The following is a 21,812-nucleotide window of genomic DNA, read 5'->3' as shown; positions in this document are numbered from 1 at the left end:
TTGCTACACCTGCCGTTTATGTAGTGATGAACTGGTTATCAATCTTTGCCATTGAGCAGCTCATTTACCGTTGTACTTTCATATTACAAATAAGTATCAGCATTTAAATTAGCTATTTATTTTGAAGTCTTAAAACTTTTGATCTACAATTCCATGTAAAATAGGTGAGGTTCGAATTCTCACTGACAGAAAATGGCAAATTCTCAGCAAAGGTATAATTTAAGCACAGTTAAATATGATTTTTGTAAGGTTTTTGTTTGCTTGCCAACAAGACACAAAAAAGCATTTACCCTTCTTTAGGGTTTTAAGATAAATCTTCATGGTTTTTTTCAAAAAAAGTACAGTGAACACATCCATGCATTTTATTAGTTTCAAACTGAAGTTTAGTTTGATGGTACTGATATTGGATGGAATACATTCCATCCAATATTATTTAAAGTTGTGGTAAAATGCCCCATGTAAGTGCATGTGAATAGAAAAGCAAGTGCTAGTTTACAAAAAAGGACATAAAGTGCTGGAGTAAGTCAATGGGTCACAACATCTCTGGACAACATGGATAGGTGACTTTTTGGGTCGGATCCCTTCTTCAGACTAGTTTGCATTAAAAAGCTTTTCACTGTACCTCTGCACATGTGACAATAGACTAAACTAAACTAATAAACCTCTTTCACTTTCGCGCACTACCCATACCCCAGGTTTTACTAATTGGAAGCCAAACATAATCCCTCTAAACATGTTTATAATAGCAAGGTTATAACCACCTTGCTTTTCACAGTTCTTAGGGACATAATTGAATTTTTCATGCGTCTGCTGTTGTGCTTTAAATTGGCTCTAGAAATTTGGAAATATAAATGATTAAAAATTATATTCATGAAGACTGGCTCGTAATCTTTATTTCAAAAATGTCATTTATTTAATTGTTCTAATATGTACTGTATTTACTATTCTCAATGTATTCCATTCTCTTTGATAGCTTCTGCAGCCTTGGCGTTGTCTGACATTCCTTGGAATGGTCCCATAGGTGGGTAATCTTTCTTTGCAGTTACCCTATCCTATCTTTCTCATCTCATTAGCAAGTACCAACGAAAGAAGGTTTGCTAGGTATCCAGATGAAGAATTATACGTTGACTTTTGAATTCACTTTTGACAGAGCAACAGTTTGTTTAAACATTTTCTCAAGAAATGAAACAAAGTAATTTATGTGATTTTATTCAGTGAAAGATGATTAAAAACTTGGAAAATAATGCTAATTTCTCACTGTGATTTGAAGAAAGTATTGTCATTGTTCAAATGGTTTATATGGGGCTGGATGTGTTCAGGAATGTTTTCTCAGGCAATATGTAGCGGGCCCTATACAAGAGAGTGTAACGCTTGATCTGGTCTAGGAAATTGTATGGGGCAAGTGGATGAAGTAGTCGTGGATGAGTTTTTTGAGACCAGTGACCACTGTTCTATTTGGTTTAACATTGTTATGGACAGATACAGGCCAGACTCGATAATTACAAGTCTTATTGCGCCAAAGCCAAATATGAAGATATTAGACAGGAACTCACTCCAATTGAAGGAACGTCTGGAAAGTGGAACATTTTTTAAAGTGTTCTCACAAGAGTCCAAGACCTTCATATTCTTGTTAGAGTGAAGGGCAAGGCAGGTGGGCGTAATAAAGCTTGGATGATGAGAGAAATTGAGGCACTGGTCAAGAATAAGGAGGAGGCATGGAGCAGGTATAGGCAGCTGGGATCAAGTGTGCACGTTGGAGCTGAGGAAATCCGAAGGGCAAAAGGGAGGCAGGAGGTAGCTTTGGCAGATAATATTAAGGATAATCCCCAAGAGATTTTATGTACATTAAGAAAAAATGGGTAACCAGAGAGAGAATGAGGGCCCTCAGGAATCAAAGCAGTCAATTCTTTGTGAAGCCACAGGAGATGGGCAAGGTCCTCAAAGAGTATTTCTCCTCTTTTTCTGTGGAGAAAGACATGAGGACCAAGGAATTTAGGGCAAACAATGAAAGTGTCTTGAGGGCAGTCAGTATCGCTGTTGAGGAAGTGCTGAAAGTCCTAACGCGTATGAATGTATACAAATCTCCCTGGCCTGATCCGATATATCCGAGTACACTTGGAAGCTAGAGAGGAACTTGCAGGTGCACTAGCTGAGATTTGTCAGTCATCATTAAATACGGGTGATGTGCTGGAAGACTGGAGTGTGGCAAATGTTGTGCCTCTATTTAAAAAGGGTTGCGGGGAAAAGCCTGGGAACCATAGGCCAGTGAGTCTAACATCTGGTCGGAAAGTTACTCGAGAGTAATCTGAGGGATAAGATATTCAGGCATTTATATGGATAAGGCCTGATTAGGGATAGTCAGCACAATTTAGTACATGGAAGATTGTTTCTCACCAATCTGAGTTTTTTGAAGATGTGACCAAAAAGGATGATGAGGGCAGAGCTGTTTGTTTGTGGATTTCAGCAAGGCATTTGACAAGGTTCCACATGGTAGGCTGCTGGTGAAGGTTAAAGGCATGGGATCCAAGGACAGATAGCTGACTGGTGAGAAAATTGGCTTCCTGGAAGGAAGTGGAGGGTAATAGTAGAAAAGTTGTTTTTCAGAATGTTGGCCTGTGACTAATGGTGTGCCTCGGGGTTCTGTGCTGGGCCCATTGCTGTTTGTCATCCATATCGATGATTTTTATGAGAACGAGAAAGGCATGATTAGCAAGTTTGCAGATGACACTAAAGTGGGTGGTATGGTAGACAGTGAAGATGGCTGTCAAAAATTTCAGCAGGATCTTGATCGGTCGAGCAGCTGGGCTGAGGAATGGTTGATAGAATTTAATACGGAGAAGTGCGAAGTGTTGCATTTTGGGAATTCCAACCAGGGCAGGGCCTACACGGTGAATGGTAGGGCTCTGGGGAGTGTTGTAGAGCAAAGAGATCTAGGAGTACAGGTACATAGTGCCTTGAAAGTGGCGTCACAGGTAGATAGGATGGTCAAGAAAGCTTTCGGCACCTTAGACTTTGTCTAAAGAGTACTGAGTATAAAATTTGGGAAGTCATGTTAGAGATGTACAAGATATTGGTGAGGCCACATTTAGAGTCTGAAGAAGGGTCTTGACCTGAAACGTCGCCCATTCCTTCTCTCTAGAGATGCTGCCTCACCCACTGAGTTACTCCAGCATTTTGTGTCTTCCCACATTTAGAGTATTGTGTTTGGTTTTGGTCACCTTGTTATAGGAAATGGTGTTAAACTGGAAAGGGTGCAGAGAAGTTTTATGAGGATGCTGCCAGGACTCGAAGACCTGCGCTATAGGAAGAGATTGAGCAGGCTAGGACTTTATTCCTTGGAGCGCAGGAGGTTGAAGGATGATCTTATTGAGGTGTCTAAGATCATGAGAGGAATAGATAGGGTAGATGCACAGTCTCTTGCCTAGTGTAGAGGAATCTAGAACTAGAGGACATAGGTTTAAGGTGAGGGGGAAAGATTTAACAGGAACAGGAGGGGCCTTTTTTACACAAACGGTGGCATGTATATGGAATGAGCTGCCGGAAGAGGCAGTCGCAGCAGGTACGATCACAACATTTAAAAAATACATTTGGGCAGATGCATGTATAGGATAGGTTAAAATGGATATTAGCCAAACACAGACAGGTGGGACTCATTTAGATTGGGCATGTTGGTCGGCATGGGCAGGTTGGGCAGAAGGGCCTATTTCCATGCTCTATGACTATTAATAAGGCAGTATCTATGAATATTTTAATCTATTTACTTTATTAACTGCTATATTAAGCTACTAATTTGGCAGGAAATGCAAACTAACATATATGCATTTCAAGTATTTAATTTATGGGTAAACTTCATTAATCTGTCAGTATTTGTTGCCATTTGTATTCAAATTACTTTGTGCTAAGCCAACTGCTAAAATAACATTGTACTCTGCACACTTCTTTAAGGTGCTGTAAGAGTTGGTTTTGTCGATGGAGAAGTTGTAATTAACCCAACTCGAAAAGAAATGGCATTGAGCACATTGAACTTGGTTCTGGCTGGAGCACCTCAGAGCCAAGTAGGTAAGCGTCTCATTATTTATGGTAGTATCTTGTCTGCAAACATAAATAGTTTATGTAATGAAGAATTTGCATTCTTAGATCAATTAAGAAAAAAAATAAAATTTGTTCTTTTGGAATTGTAATGCAGTAATATCATGTTGTAGGTTTTTCTAAAAGATGGAATATGATCCAATAAATTAATGTGTTGAATACTAGCTTGAATGTCCAATTTAATTTAGGTCCCTATTTTGTTACATTAGTTGGGAAAAATGATGCAAGCTAGAAAGCAAGAAAAATTGCGAAACAATAACGTAATGTGTGTTTTTAAATTTCCATTAATCAGTCTGTTATATTATCATAACCCACTTACAATCCAAGGTAATGACCTATAAGGTTATTATCATAATTTCCTACATGATAATTCAATTTCTCTCCTGCACTTTGTGAGAGTACATTTTAAACAACTCATTCTGGAAGTGATATTATATGGAGGGATGTGGCATTGACAGAATTTGTGCACTTGCATATTAGAACCAGACACAGAAGTGCTGCACAGCCATGCTCCAATAACTTTCCACAATAATGACAGCTAAGGGATGGGGCATTATTTGTAAAATATGGGCTCACAGTGAAGGAATGACAATTATCAATATTGCAAAACATTTTATTGTATTGAACAGGATAAAGAAAATTGTTGGGCAAGTGGTGTGACCTCCAGCATTTAACTCAATTTTCCGATTGAATTAAGGCTAGGAATTCTCAAAATAGCACCAGGAGGAGGCATATGCCTGTTCCATGTGGAAATTAGTTAATTAGTTTATATTGCAGTATTGTGAATAATGGATATCCTGTTTAGAAATGGTGTTATCTCTAATGTCATACATGAAGCAGAAACTTAAAAATGCTGAAATCATCAAAGTGGGAATTCTTAATGATAATCCTTTTCATTGTAATTTAGAGCAATTTTGTCTTAAATATTACAAGGTTCATGAATTGTAGACTGCGGATATGCGAACTTTATGGTCACAGTTGGGCAATGACCCAAAGAGAGAAAAAAAAAGTAAAATGATATTAAAAGCACCCTGATCATTCCTTGAGGATTTCTACACTGACAGAACACTTCAAAGTATCATGAATCCTTTAACTCCTACATTTAAAGCACCTGCATTTGAGGCCCAAGTAGTGCCACAGCAATAATTTGCAGTTAATGTAACTGATGCATACCAATAACCCCCATGTACAAGCAGGTCATGTGTACATGGTGTACAAGAACGCAGTTTACCACAGATTACCTACTCCTTTTATATTTGTTTATATGCTGAAACTTTGGTGCATCATATAAAAGCCAGAGTGCAATAGAATTTCTAAGATTCTGTCATTTTCTGTTGTAAGAAATTAATGTTGTAAGGGCCGAATAAATTATAAATTTGCTTCTATTAATTGTGTATTATAAGACATTGCATCTGTCATCTTAACATAGCTCTGGGTCAGGCATGAAAAAAAGGGACATACTAGTGCATAACATTTAACATCAAATCACCCATATCAGGTATCGCCAAAATATTTTGATATTAAAGTCATGAATCATTGTTATATTTCGACTGCATGCTTTAGTCTATTGACATCTGACTTGAAATTTTAGAATTTGATACCTCAAAAAAATATGATAATCTATGAAATATTGCAATAGTTGCCATTAGAAATATTCTCAATGCAAAGTTAAAAGATCTTTTTAAACTTTCAGTCATGATGGAAGCAGCAGCGGAGAACATATTACAACAGGATTTTTGTCATGCTGTCAAAATTGGTGTAAAACATACGCAACAAATCATCCAGTCCATTCAGCAACTGGCAAGCAAGCATGGAAATTCGAAAAGAACACCTCAGAAGTCATTCATTCCATCCAGGGAAATAGTTGAAAATGCAAGACAGTACGTTTTGGGATTCTCATTTACTTGTAATTTCCTGTGTGCGAAGGACACGCATGAGAATTCCATGCATGAGAATTACAAACACAAGTTGTGTCTTATGCGTATTTTTTATTGCTGCTGAGTTGCTCATCACTTTGGAATTGGGCATGAAATAATTAATATTTAGCAAAAGTAGCAGAAAATGTGTTTAAGAAGGAACTGCAGATGCTGGAAAATCGAAGGTACACAAAAATGCTGGAGACACTCAGCGGGTGCAGCAGCATCTATGGAGTGAAGTAAATTCTGAAGAAGGGTTTGGGCCCGAAACGTTGCCTATTTCCTTCGCTCCATAGATGCTGCTGCACCCGCTGAGTTTCTCCAGCGTTTTTGTGCAGCAGAACATGTGTTGCATTTCTTTATGATCTGCACATCACTATGGGCTCGTAAATTATGATTTAAGTTCCTGGCATCTTTCCATAATATTAATTTTACTTTTGCGGTATACTATTTCTGGTTCAAGAGTGGACAACAACTTTTTTGTTGAATTAGTTTAGAGAAGTTATTAAAAAACTAACTATGCAAACACACTTGAATTACCAAACTACCATGCTATAGATTATTATTGTTTGATATTATGCTGCATGCTGTTTGTCAAAAAAGGTTTAGAGTACTGTCCTGATGCTTCCCCGCAAGAAATATACTACAGGTGCACAACCTTTTATCCGGTGTTCCGGAAACCGAAAACCTCCGAAAACCGGCCATTTTTTCCAGGATGTCATCGGCACACCAAAGCTCGCGTTTGGCGCCAAACTTGACCCGAAACGACCCACGGTCAACCCAGGTCTGTACTACTGTAGCGGCTGCCTCCTCCCCGGAGACCGGGGAGACACTTAAACATCTGTAAATCATTGCTTAAATGTTAGTCAGTTAGTTTGGAGGGCTTTTATGTGAAGGGGGGGTTGAAGGGGTAAACTTTAATTCTTAGTCCCCTACCTGGTCGGAGAGACGGGGAGCGGTCAATGCCTTACCGGGTCGCCGTGCAGTAAGCTCCGCAGCGCTGTGGCCGCCAGCGGGCGGCGCCGGTTGTAGCTCCGACCCCGGCAACTCTACCCCTGGCTGCGAGACGCTCCAAATCCACCGCCGCCCGCGGCCGGACGCCCCCCACCCCAGCTCCGCAAATGTTGGGAGTCGGCGGCGTCGCAGCGCTGGGATACCAGCGGGGAGCGGACAATGCCTTACCGGGTCGCCGTGCAGTATGCTCCGCAGCGCTGGGATACCAGCGGGGAGCGGGCAATGCCTTACTGGGTCGCGGTGCGGTAAGCTCCAGGGCGCGGAGGCCGCCTTCTCCCAACATTCGCGGAGCTGGGGCCGCGGGCGGCGCTGGATTTGGAGCGCCTCGCAGCCAAGGGTAGAGTTGCCGGGGTCGGAGCTACAACCGACGTCGCCCGCGGCCAGACGGAGCCCCCAGCTCCGCGATGTTGGGAGTCGCCGACCAGGTAGGGGACTAAGAATTAAAGTTTCCCCCTTCACCCACCACCACCACATAAAATCCCTCCAAACTAACTGACTAACATTTATGCAATGATTTACAATTATTCCCCGGCCTCCGGGGAGGAGGCAGTCGCTCCAGACATTTCAAGCCGCCCGCGTTACCTACCTAATCTACGCTAAAAATCTTCCATTCGGAAATCCGAAAATGTCCGAAATCCGACAAGTGTCTGGTCCCAAGGCTTTCGGATAAAAGGTTGTGCACCTGTATGAGAATGTTTTTGAGGAATGATTTATTCCGCTGCAATTTCTATATCATGGGGCATAACCGTACGGTGACGGTTTCAACACTTGTATTCATGCATCGTACTCTGTATTTTTTGTTTAGTTTATTGTCACGTGTACCGAGGTACAGTGAAAAGCTTTTGCAAAGCTGCCAAGTAGTACGGATTTTGCATATTTTGTACGGAAATGCGGATGTACAATTTTGTATTGTCAAATACAGATTTTAAATTCGGAGCTCAATTCACTCTGAAGAAGGGTCTCGGCCTGAAACGTCACCACTTGTCCATTTCCAGTGTCGCTTCCTGTCCTGCTCCAGTTGAACGCGTGGGAATTTAAAGGAAGCACTGTCGGCTGCGCGCTGTGGGTTCTAAATATAGTGCTACCGTCTGGAGCGCTATGGGCTTTAAACATAGTGCTATGGCCACAGTGCTATGGGTCACAGACTGTTCAGGAAAATTCTTGTATAACAATGAGTCTTTGGAATTCTCTTTCTCAGTGGAAGTTGAGCCATCAATTATTTTTCAGGCAGTGGTAGAATTCTGGATAAGCCTAGTTGGATTGCTGTTACATTGGGATTGGCCTTGATTTTACAGGACAGTGGGTGGGCTCGAGGGGAGAGGGAGGGGTGGAGAGGAGAGAGAGGGAGATGGGAAGGAGAGAGCTGATTTATAATCTTCCACACATTTCTACAAGGCTTAAAAAGTGCAAAAATGTATTCCATAGTGGAAGAACATAAATGACTATTGAATAATACTTCATTTTTATGACATTGGGCATTTGTTAGTTTTTATACCACAGATTCCATGCTGCATTGTCCAAAATATTAAAGTATTTTATTTAAAGGAGTAAGAGAATAAACACGAAGAACAACAAAGAAAATCTATTTGGCAGACGAGTTGATAACAAATTCAAAAATTGAACTCAACAGTTTTGAAGTTCATAACCATAAGCCCCTAATTGCCACCAATGTTTTATATATATTTCTCTGATTTTAAATGTTATCATATTTTTGGAGTTCTTAACTTGGAAATCTTACGGTTTTGTTATGAAAGTCCATACTGCTGTTTAGTCTTTTACATGTGCATTGTTCACTTGAGGATATGTTATCTTCCAATTTGAAGCTTTGGAACAAATAGTAAAATATTGTGCCTCTGTTTCTCAGGCTTGCTTCAGAGAAGATCCGTGAAGTATTTAAAGATTTTACTCATGATAAAGTAAGTCTCCTTTTCCATGCAATGATTTTTTAACTTAAAGTAATGTTACTTATGTTTTTATATTAAAATTATTATTTTTTTGTTATTCAGATATCCAGAGATGATGCTATTAACAAAATCAGACTTGAAACAGAAGAACAGTTACGAGGTATGACACTCCAATCATTTCATATAGAGTAAGTTACCTGTCTACTCATGACTAAAGGAAATCAACATGCCATTTGCACAAGTTTAACCAAATGGAAAGGCACTGGTATAATGTTTCATTTGAAGGCTTCGATCAGGTTTTAATCCATATATCATTGAACTGTCAGTTAATATTTGTTACAGTAATATTTGTTACAGTAATCAAAACATTTGGCCATTGGGTTAGTTCATATATTTATGTTGCAAGCCTTCTGGAAGTTAAATCTGTTCAATAACTCTTCTGAAATAAAGTAGAAACGAGAATTGATATTTGTGGCGGGGAAAAAGATTCCAATTCATCTGATTTGTTTACTATTATGTTAGTCGCAGGAAGTACTTTTTGGACGTTGTTGACAAAATGTAGTAACATGTGGTGAACAGCTTTAGCTTTATTTTCTGAGAGAACCATGCATTTGAATGTATAAATCTGATCACTTAGAATCTGATCACTCTTTAGACAGTTTGTTCCATAGATTAATCAAATCAAAATACATTCTCCAGTTTCCTTCAAAATAATGTGTTGATGTCCAGATGAAATAATGTATTATGATTGCCATTAGATTCTTCTAGAATTTTTAAAGCTGCATTCATAGTATTTCCGTAAGACAAATAATTGCACTACAGATTTTCCATTTTGATACTTTTTCTGTTCTTCAGTTGTTTTATGCATTAACATTCTCAATCATCTAATTGTCTCTAATGTGCTGTTGTTTTCTTTAAATGTATCATTTGGTTTATATTTCTCTTACAGAAAAATTTTCTGATGTTGATTCATTTGAAATTATGGAGGCTTTTAGTATGGTTTCCAAAGAGATTTTCAGAAATATTATCATGAATGAATACGTAAGGTAAATACAATTTCTAATTTAGTATGTTATTGGTTATTTTAGTTCATGGCATTATGTCATGTTAGAAATATTTTAATTATGATGCCCTGTTCTATCCAGAGGAACTTTACCTTAATAGTCAATTCAAGGAAACTAACCTTTCTGTATTTTCTTTTCACAAAGAGATATGAATATTTGCAAGCTAAAGTATAGTACTTTATAATAGTATTTCATTACAATGTCTTGGAAATTGTTCTGTAACTGGGGTGAAATGAACAGTATCTTATTTAAAGAATATATATTGTCATTAAGTTCTATTGACTCAATTTGGAACGTCATTCATCAGCCTCAATGCCATTGTTATTATTACCTCTTACATTGATGCTTTGCAATGTACCATCTATACCAAGTTACTCACTCCTAGCACAATCTAAATAAGCCACTTAATATGACAAAGAGATGAAAACTGAACTACCTGCAAGTTCCCTTCCAGAAACCCGCCATCCAAAAAACATTCCATCCAGAGTTGCATACATGCCCCATGCCTTCATCATGTTAGCATCTACATTTGGGAGTTCCCTTTATGAAAGCATAGTAGGATATCTTCACCTGAACGTTCAGTTAGCCATTTACCATGATCACCTCTTCAAGGACAATTAGGAATGGCCACAATGCTGACACACATCCATTAATTAACATGAAACTGAACATGTCACCAGTTTTGGAAATTATATCATTCTGGTGACATATTAATTTAACAAACAAAATAAACAAATTTAACATTACAGCATTTTTGACTCTAGATGTGTTCATTGAGAACTAAGTAAGTTCTTCTTAAATATGTTTCATTTACTTTAATGAGGCATAAATGAGGAAATAGATGAGGATTACTTTCTCTAAAGTGTAAAGTAGGAGTTGAGAGAGATTACATATAAAATTCAGCAGATCCTAGCAAACCACCTTGTTTGTGATATGTGTCCAGTCAACTGTATCATCATCATCATCATCATCCCACCATCCCATCCTTTCCTAATGGTAATTATCTGGTTGGGTGATGGAGCAAATGAACTCTGAAGATGCTTTTGGGCACTTAGCTGGGGCATCGAAGAAAGGTTTGTGGTTTTCATGGTCCACATGCAATGTTGCAGAGATGTTAAATAACTCTTCCCTCCTTATTTCAATGGTTAGATTAATTGAAGTTTGGAAAAAGTAGCTGACTGGAGCTAGATTCAAGTTAAAATATAAATTGGGAACTTAATTATCATACTTGTATGATTTAATTCTGAGAGCCTTGATAAATTAATTATTTTGCTTTGTATTCTTTTGCCTATAGCAAACCTAGTCTTTTTGAGGGTTTAAGGCCCTTTTCTGGTTCTCTTAGAAAATTTGAAACTTTGCTTTTATTAATGAAATGTTTTGAAAATGCTCATATGCTTTGTACTTTCCCTTTGCAGATGTGATGGCAGAGATTTGAGATCCCTTCGGAACATTAATTGTGAAGTTGATCTCTATAAGCCTCTTCATGGATCTGCACTGTTTCAGAGAGGACAGACACAGGTATGAAATAAATAAGATTGTATCCATATTAAAGAACATTTTGCAAACTTGCTAAGTATAATGGATTGATTCTACTGCCTGTTGTTTAATCATAGTAATTCAAACGATTTGAATTTTTTGAGCGCTGAGATTCACTTTGCATCTTTACATGTTATTTTAAATTTATAAATAAGAAACTATTTTAATACAAGTAATGACTGGATAATTAAGTAAAGCAGGATAGGGTTAACCCAATCTCCACATTGGATCTATTCATTCTGCATCGTTACAAATCAAAAGATACAGGGAAGCTGGAATTGAGCTTAAAATCAGGTATTACTTAATAAATGGTGAAGCAACTCAAAGAACCCAATGGCTCCTGTTCTTGCAATGCATTCTTATTTAATGTTGGCGACTTTGTGTTATGACCTCTTGCCCTATTTGCACTTGTAAAATTTATAAATCACTATTCAAAAATTTGACATGCAGAATAAAATTTGTTCTCTTGCAGTTTGTGTAGTGAAAAAATAGTAAATGAACACAGATTACTTTTTACGACTCTTGCTGCAGATTACACAATCTCACCGATTGGAAAACCATGATATGAGCCGTTTTCTAGGAACGCAAACACCTGCTGCACCCACAGGTGTCGCCTGCAATTCTCGCAAATATTTAGCATAATTTAGGTAAATTAATCACATGGGTGTAATCGGAAAAAATAATTTAATCGGAATATTTTTAAGAAAAAAACTGCAGATCGGAATTTAATCGGAAAATTCATTACTTTCTTCATTGCATGGACATCCCTATATTGTAAAGTAACATTTATTTTAACTCCCTTAAGGAATTAAGGATTCAATAAAGTTTATTGAAGTTGGCCAAATGAAGGTTGAATCCACCATTATTTCACATTTTGCTGAGATGAAGACTTGGTAAAATTAGTCTTGACTTCCCGGCATGGTCAGTCTGCCAGGGATGGTGTTGGTGGTGTCATTCATCAGTCTGCTGGATGTATGACCATTGAGGAATGAAAGTGTTAAATTTGGTCGCGACACCTCATTTGATAGAATATCTAAGATATACCAAAGCTTCCATTTTGTGAAGTATGAGAGACCTGCCAGAACCTCGTGAACCTGTATCTCAGCAAGTTGTCCCGGGTCAGAAAGTTAAAAAAATAGTGAAGACAATTGAATATAAAGCCATTCCAACTCAATATAAAGTATCTATGTTCCTAATTCAATCTATCACATACATAATTTTCACAAAGGATTCCTTTCTTTTTAGGTCTTGTGTACAGTAACCTTTGATTCTATTGAATCAAGTGTAAAATCTGACCTTATCACCACTCTAATAAGGTAAGTTATAAAAATGTAACTGTTTTCAAATTTTCTTAGATTAGATTTGAATTAAGGAGGGGAAAGCTGTAAAAGAGAGGTGATGATTGGACAAAACCTCGCAAGTGACCGATGGATACAGGTGAGGGGGATTTGATTGACAAATGGGTGGTAAGTGATAAAGACTAGAGATGAAAAGGGAGATTAAAAAAGTGTCACATAGAGTGAAATGTAAACCCAGAGGGAAGAACATGAATGACAAGGGACAGGAAGTGGAGAGGGGGGGGGGGGGGGGGGGGGGGGGGGGGGGGGGGGGGGGGGGGTATAAGGGACTCTGTAATGAGAGATGAAGGGGGAAAGCAGGATGTCTGAGGGGTGGGGGGTTGGGTGGGAGAAATGCATCGCCGAGTGTGAGGAGGGGGATCCCAGGAAAGAGAGAGTTGGTAGGCAGGTATTATTTGAAATTGGAGAATTCAACTCTGAACTTTCTTGTGTCTCCTCTGTGTTCTGCTCTTGCTCTCGCTGCCCCCAGACAGAAAAAGGATAGTGTATTCCTGGTCCCCTCCTTGCATCTCACCAGCCTCCACATGTAACACATCATTCCTAATTTGAGGAAGGACATTCTTGCTATTGAGGGAGTGCAGCGCAGGTTTACAAGGTTAATTCCCGGGATGGCGGGACTGTCATATGCTGAGAGAATGGAGCGGCTGGGCTTGAAAAAGCTACTTATCTTAACTACTAAACCAGGTTCGTTTCTTAATAAACAGACAACACACAAACTGTTTGGTAGACCAGTTCAAAACTTTACTTAACATCGGCCGATGGAAGGGAGGGAGAACTCCAGTCAAGTGACCAACACAGACACTTGACTGTCCTCAGCCACCTTCTCTGAACAACAGAATTACATTGCTTTAAATAGGTTTTTTTGTCCCCTTATCACATTCCACAGACATTAGTCATGGTCAGAAGTACAGGAAAAGGTTTCCACAGAATGCATCACATCAAACCTTTTTTTTTTACATGGTACAAGATATACTAAAAACATTGTCCATTTGTTTATCTCCAAATAGACCACCCCTAGCTCTTTTCGCTGCTTCCTCTGTCATTTGGTCCCTCATAAACATAGGTCATTTGTTTACAAAGATGTGACTGTTTATTTCTCTCTTCCTTTATTGCCTCCTCCCCATAAACATTGGTCATTTGATCTCTACTTCAAAGATATCTTTAGCTCCTTCACTTGGGAGACAATGTTATCTCACACACCCCGCAACCTGAGGAAAGCCTAATTTGACACTAAATATAAGCTGTAAGCTAGCCCAGAAACCAATTTAATATCTTCTTATATTTTTAACTAAAACTCGGCTTCATCATTCCATCCTTTTATCAAAATTTTGATAACAACTACAGTCCTTCCTGAGTACATACGAAAGACCATAAGCATCTCATCAGACAAATTAATAGTACACTAGTAACACAATCAATTCATAGTGGACAATCGTTTCACAAGTCCCTCCAAACATTTTAAATGGCCACCAACCTCCCCCGGACGTGACACTAATATACTACCATAGGACAGGAAAAGGATCATAAAAATTGCTCAGCCTTTATTCGGCTTCGCTTGGAATTCCCCGTGTGCTGGTGTAACTGGTTCATGCTTCTCTTGTGTGCACTGCATTTGCAACATAACAATGCCCTGTCACAAATATACTGTTTCCTTAAAATACACCAGTGCCTTGGTTGTGGCAAAAACAGGTAGATTTAACTGGCCTTTGCAGACCTCTTAGATATGCCATTTATTGTCACTATACATGTACAGTGAAACTGAAAGCTGCTCGTACTCAGTGCATACATACAATTTTACACAAAAAACAAGAAACAGAAAAACAAAACAGAAGGGAGAGGGGGGGGGGGGGAATAGGTGCACAAATTCTACGGCGCTACATACATATATACATATATACAGATGGAAGTCCGTGTTGGGCGGTGTAGTCAGTGCATGTGTGGATTTGAATTTATGGTAGATATAATTCTCGGGAAGCAGCTATTCCTGAGTCTGTTTGTCCTGGATTTGATGCACCTATAGCGCCTTCCAGAGGGCAGCAGGTCGAACAGTCCAAACGCAGGATGGGAGCTGTCTTTGGTGATCTTCTTTGCCCTGCTAAGGCAGCGGGAGGTGTAGATGTCCATCAGGGAGGGGAGAGGGCAACCAATGATCCTCTGCGCTGTCCTGGTTACCCTCTGAAGCCTCTCCCTGTCTGCCATGGTGCAGCTGCCATACCATGCTGTAATGCAGTATGTCAGCAGGCTCTCGATGGACGAGCGGTAGAAGGTCAGCAGCAGGTTAGAGTCCAGGTTGTGCTTCCTGAGGACCCTCAGGAAGTGCAGCCGCTGCTGAGCCTTCTTGATGACCGCTGTCGTGTTGTCCGTCCAGGAGATGTCAGCCGCGATATGGACGCCGAGAAACCGGAAGGTGTTGACCCTCTCCACACACTCGCCGTTAATGTGTAGGGGGACTAAGTCGGTGCTGTGCCTCCTGAAGTCGACAATGAGCTCTTTTGTTTTCCTGGTGTTCAGAGCCAGATTGTTTTCTGAGCACCAGGTTGTCAACTTCAGGACTTCCTCTCTGTAGGCTGCCTCGTCTCCCTTTGAAATAAGTCCGACCACTTACTGTCTGTAGTCAGGGTATCTTTGCTGCGCTTGTCATGTTTGACTTCAATCTTGTTTAAAAGGAGGTGTGTACCATCCTTTAAATGTGGGTTAGTCCGCAAGTTTGCCATTCTGAAGAAAGTTCAGTCCATGTGGGCTGGGCCACCCCAGAATAAAGGAACATCATTAGCCCATCGTCCTTGTTTCCACAAACTGTTCACAGTCAATCAAATGTATCCAGCGACGATGATCTTTCATCTTTACAGCAGTTCATGTTGTTAGCAACACTTGGTTGTTCTTTTCAATACAGTTTCAATTTCTTCTTGTCCCAGCACCCCCATCATCGTATAGCTTTTATGGCTCCCAGCAAAGCTCCTCCAACCTGGAATGTAGATCTGGCAAGACATGGGTTAATTGCCGACCATACATAATTAGTTAATTGCACAGGGCCTGTAGGTGGCTTCCCCCCACTCTCCAGGGGCAATAAAAAGTTGTAAATCTTGTTCACCAGCTTAGTTTCACCAGCACTTTTGTCCCCCTTTGATCCTGCATGTTCCTTCCTAACACTTCCTTGTGAATTTATTCTTTAATCCGATTATACCCGAAGAGGCTCTCCCCACCTAAATATTCAATTCTCCAAATATGTTCTCTTCCCCAATCTACTTTATCTTCTCACCTTTTATCCCTCATTGTGAGTTCCTTCAAACCTCCTTTTGTAAGTCATCAGACAATTTTTCATCTACCTTCATTTCTCTCACACAGCACATGCTACAGCAACATCTTTTTGTTTGCTTAAAAACAGTAATCTTGCTTCATTTGCATTTTAAAAGACAACCTCTGTTATCATATCAAAACAATCTTTTCCAAAAGAACTCATTCAGAATCAGTAATCAATAATACATTTACTCTTCTCTGTAATTTTGACATTTCCAATCTCATTTAACACTTTAATCGGGATGAGTCTTTTTTTTTAACTTGGTTCAAAAGATCTATAATCAGCCAACACATTTTATCCATCGCGTATAGCTCCGCCCCCCATTCATGCCTGTTTCTTAACTTTAAAGGACAAACTTCTTAAAGCGACACACAACTTTGCACATTGCTTCGAATTTCACACATTCCACATACAAAAAACATTGTTTTACAAGCAGTACATATACAAAAACATTGTTTTACCAGCAGTATATAATATTTCATCTTCATAGACATCTCTTTGTAATTTACTTTCCCTTTTTCTTTTTTTTTAAATTTCTTAGTTCTCATTTGATTGTTCTAAAACACACAATTTTAGGCCTACTGCTATTCCTAGCAATACTATAAGCCTCTTCCTTTATTTTCTCCTGGCATTCAAAAACAAATCACATTTCTTGGGTTTTGATGCTTTAGAGGAATTATATAAATCATTTATTTGAATGATAGCCATTGCATATCCATCATCAAGCTTTCTAATGTAGCTTGTCAGCCATCCCACTGCTCATAACTTCATAAATCCTTTTATTTCGATTTGAGAGCCCAGTTTTGTATTAACCCACATCAAACTCAATGTATAATTCCACCATCCTATGTGGAATTTTCCCTAAAAGTGTCTTTAAAACAAGACTATTAATCAATCCCCTTAGTGTACAATACTCAATTCAACAATAAGCTTTTCCTTAGCTGGATCCTCAACATCATAGTTCTGAAAACCATTGTGTATATATTCTACAAATTTGTCCTTCACCTATAACTGATCATTCATTTTGTCGATCCTATATATGTAGATGATAGTACTTCATGCTTTTTCTATTTATCCATATCTGCATCTATTTTTTAATTATGTTGTACTTAATGAATACACTACATTTCCACATTGCAGAGGGGATGAATTCCCAACAAAATGTCCACAAAGAGATTTAATGTACTGCCAAACCCTTGACAAAATTTGTTGATTCTTTTGCCTTTATTTAATTTTTCCTTACACAATTTCTATTAGAGAAAAGTAGGCCCAAATCCTCTATCGATTTCCTCCACAGATGCTGCCTGGCCCGTTGAGTTACTCCAGCACTTTGTGTTTTACTATTGCATTTACATTTTATTTGTGCTGTTAATTTATCTACCTTATTGCAATGCCGTACGCAATTAAGTACATTGCCTTATCTTTCCTCATTTTTATATACTCCAACCTAATTTACTGCTTGTTTTTGTTTCCACTGCCTATTTATTTTGCTTTCCAGTTTTCTAATCTTTATTTTCCAACTTTCCTTCTTAAATTTCCTTTTGTTCCCATCCCCCTGCCAAGCTAGTTTAAATTCTCCCAACAGCACTGGCAAACCTCTGTGGGGATAATGTTCCTGTGCTGCTGGGGTACAACCTTTCCGATCTGTAGAAAGGTCCCTGGAAATAGTCACAATGCCAGAAATCCAAAGCCCTTCATCCTACTCCATCCCTCATCAGTACTTATATATAAACCCTAAATATACTTTCAGGCTGGGAATCCACATTGATTCAATTGCCTAGTTTGGGACATAACAAGGATTCTATCAGCTGAGACTGGAAATAACCTGGCAATTAGTCCCCAATTTTTTATAACAGAGTTGCTTGTCAGAAAAAGGATTTACCTCCGGGGTAATTTTGTTTTGCAATCCCCATTGACTCTTTCCACCATCCCAGATACCTGTGGGTGGTGTACACAGTGAATTGCTGTCAGATATTAAAATGTGCAAATTTTCCTTATTATTGGTGGTTGGTAGAGCTTCACTCCACCTACTAAATAAATCTAAAATCACTACGCAATATTTATAACACTGGGCCCTTGGCATTTCAATAAAATCAATCTGTATGCATTCAAACGATCGTGATGGCATTGGCGTCACGTTTGCCTGGATTATTTCATTGGCAAATTTTACATTCAGAGGCCTGCTTCAGTGCCTCATCAACTTTTCGGGTGCCACCACATTTCCTTTGTTATCCTATCATTCCCTCCTTACCAGCATGGGTAAGACGGGTAAAAATGTATCGTTATACACCAACTTGTCCAAGCGGGGTGTGCTGAATCAATAGCACAGCCCTCTTGTTTACATAGTTATTATTATATACAAGAGGCGTCCCTCTGTAATGTACATACCTCCCTCATGTTTGGCAGGACCGTTCTATTTGCTAGCATCTGTTTAGCTGCTGTCACTATGCATTTGGATGTACAGGCTGCCTGTTTGGATACACTATCAGCAACCCATTGCCTTTTGCTATAGAGTCCCCAGCACCAGTGTGTGCAGTACATTTAATAATGATCAGCTGTTCTGGTAGCATCAATGCCTTAACAAATTACACACAGAAAGGCATTCCCGTGCTCCCAATCCTGGAGAGCTTTGTAAGGTCAGAACTTCAAGTTATAGGGATGTTACTGATGGAACTGTCCCAGGTAAAGATGCCATTGCTACTGGTAGGGCATAGGGAGGTGGACATCTCACAAGATTATCTAACTCCTCCTCATTTTCATTACCAAATAGGGTCGTCGTGCCAGACATGAAGTCTCCTCCAGAGGATTTACCAGTACTGGGTTTATTTTTTACGAACCATCACCTGTTTCTCACCTCCTGTCTGTCTTTTAATTCTATTCTCTTGTTCCTCTGCCCACTGGCATTCTAGTTGCAATAATTTCCATCATTTCCTAGTGCTATCCTTGTTTCTTAACTCTATCTAGCAAAGTTACAAAATTGTGAGATTTAAAAAAAATCAAATCTGCAATTTATCCCATCAGATACAGCATAACAATAAGTTTAATTTGACACCTAATTCACTTTCATATCTCAAGTAATAAAAAAGTTATGGCCATTTTCATACTCGGAAATTAGCATCTTGTTCCCTATTGATTTTCTATGGACATAACAAAAAAACTGTGATCATGGACCGTCAAAAGCCCATAACCTTCTTAAAAATTAAGAGAACTGAATGAAATTTTCAGTTATCATAGATTGAACCATTCTGACACAAATATAAAATAATCTTACTTGGATGACCTGAAATTAAAACATATAATTAGTTAGTTACCCAATTGTAGCTAATTTCAAACTTCAATTACTAGATCTAAACATCTATCCATTTCTTAATAAATGATTAACATTTTTAAATAGCCCAAGTGTCCAAACAACACTCACAAACAATTCACAACAAAACATGATCTTTAAATCTCATCTACATCAATCCATAAGCCAAACGGAAGGAATTTAGTGTTCAATTGCTGTAAATTAAAGTCAATTTTAAATCTGCTTTCTAGTGGGTTCCTGTCTTCCTTTCCCATATCAACACCTCTGCTTTTTTAATTGTCTCAACATGCCATGTGCCCCCTACAGGCCAGGCATCATCCCCTAACCGTTTGGTCAACGTGTAACTTAACATTCTAAATTTCTTATTATACTTCGGATTCAAATAACACATAATTTGGACCGGTATCCAGAGCATTCCCCATAGATAGATAGAAAGAAAGAGAGAGAAAAAATACTTCTTAATTCCGAATCGTTCCAAATATATCAACCAGGCCGACCCACTAAATGAGACCCCAGTTTCTCAACTTGGCTGACTTTTTAATTCCGAATTGTTCCAAATATATCAACCAGGCCGACTCGCTACTCGAGACCCCAGTTTCTCAATTTGGCTGACCTTTTTTAACTCTTTAATATACGACCCAAGTGTCTCAACGAAGCCGACTTGCTAACCAAGACCCCCGTTTCTCAACCTGGCAGACGTCTTAACTCTTAAAATAAGCCCCAGGTGTCTCAACGAAGCAGACCCGCGAACCGGGACCCCCGTTTCTCAACCTAGCAGACTTCTTAATTCTTTAATATACAACGCCACTTATTTCTCAATCCGACAACGCTTCGGATGTCTCAATAAGCCAGACGCACACCTCAACCCCCGTATCTCAACCCGACAAATCACGGATGTCTCAACGAGGCCGATGAGCCCTTAGTAGAGAGAGAAAAAGAGAAAACAAAGAGAGATAGACAGAGAGAGAAAAAGAGAAAGAGAAACCGCTCAAGTCCTTCTTAAAAATATACACAATTCCGTCTTAAAAATACATACACAATTCTGTCTTAAAAATACATACACAATCCCTTCTTTAAAAAAAAACCATATAAAGCCCAACTGGTCTTACCTTTGTCTGTTTCGAAGAACCTCGGCAGGGAACCAAGTCAACCTCTGATGAAGGATCACAGACGTTCCCGGGAGTTTCTAGGGAGTCGGTCTTACAAGGGGGCCGATAGAGCTCAGTTATCTCCCTTCCAATCCCGGCAACCTCCGCAACCTCTTGCACAGTCAGCCGTTGATGTGGTCCCAGCGAGGCCTGCATAACTACGCCAATGAAAAAGCTACTTATCTTAACTACTAAACCAGGTTCGTTTCTTAATAAACAGACAACACACAAACTGTTTGGTAGACCAGTTCAAAACTTTACTTAACATCGGCCGATGGAAGGGAGGGAGAACTCCAGTCAAGTGACCAACACAGACACTTGACTGTCCTCAGCCACCTTCTCTGAACAACAGAATTACATTGCTTTAAATAGGTTTTTTCGTCCCCTTATCACATTCCACAGACATTAGTCATGGTCAGAAGTACAGGAAAAGGTTTCCACAGAATGCATCACATCAAACCTTTTTTTTTACATGGTACAAGATATACTAAAAACATTGTCCATTTGTTTATCTCCAAATAGACCACCCCTAGCTCTTTTCGCTGCTTCCTCGGTCATTTGGTCCCTCATAAACATAGGTCATTTGTTTACAAAGATGTGACTGTTTATTTCTCTCTTCCTTTATTGCCTCCTCCCCCATAAACATTGGTCATTTGATCTCTACTTCAAAGATATCTTTAGCTCCTTCACTTGGGAGACAATGTTATCTCACACACCCCGCAACCTGAGGAAAGCCTAATTTGACACTAAATGTAAGCTAGCCCAGAAACCAATTTAATATCTTCTTATATTTTTAACTAAAACTCGGCTTCATCAGGCTTGTATACTCTGGAGTTTAGAAGGATGAGAGGAGATGTTATTGAAACATTATTAAAGGGTTTAGACACGCTAGAGCCAGGAAACATGTTCCCGATGTTGGGGGATTCCACAACCAGGGACCACAGTTTAAAAATAAGGGGTAAGCTATTTAGAACGGAGGTGAGGAAACACTTTTTCACACAGAGTTGTGAGTCTGTGGAATTCTCTGCCTCGGAGGGTGGTGGAGGCCGGTTCTCTGGATACTTTCAAGAGAGCTAGATAGGGCTCTTAAAGATAGCGGAGTCAGGGGATATGGGGAGAAGGCAGGAACGGGTACTGATTGGGGATAATCATCCATGATCACATTGAATGGCGGTGCT

At 39.2% G+C, this 21,812-nt stretch overlaps 1 protein-coding gene across 1 annotated transcript in view; it reads left to right on the top strand.

Moving 5' to 3' along the window:
- The window catches only part of LOC129699787 (polyribonucleotide nucleotidyltransferase 1, mitochondrial-like), a 50,684-nt gene that overhangs the window by 11,632 nt on the left and 17,240 nt on the right, over positions 1-21,812 (top strand). Inside the window, exons 7-14 of the mRNA XM_055639874.1 lie at positions 974-1,021; positions 3,946-4,059; positions 5,783-5,969; positions 8,884-8,935; positions 9,026-9,083; positions 9,873-9,969; positions 11,403-11,505; positions 12,769-12,839. Of these exons, the coding sequence (XP_055495849.1) occupies positions 974-1,021; positions 3,946-4,059; positions 5,783-5,969; positions 8,884-8,935; positions 9,026-9,083; positions 9,873-9,969; positions 11,403-11,505; positions 12,769-12,839 (730 nt within the window). The remainder of the gene's footprint in view (positions 1-973; positions 1,022-3,945; positions 4,060-5,782; positions 5,970-8,883; positions 8,936-9,025; positions 9,084-9,872; positions 9,970-11,402; positions 11,506-12,768; positions 12,840-21,812) is intronic.

Source organism: Leucoraja erinacea, chromosome 8 (genome assembly GCF_028641065.1).
Source record: "Leucoraja erinacea ecotype New England chromosome 8, Leri_hhj_1, whole genome shotgun sequence".
Classification (NCBI taxonomy): domain Eukaryota; kingdom Metazoa; phylum Chordata; class Chondrichthyes; order Rajiformes; family Rajidae; genus Leucoraja; species Leucoraja erinaceus.
This window is presented reverse-complemented; position numbering and strand designations above follow the sequence as displayed.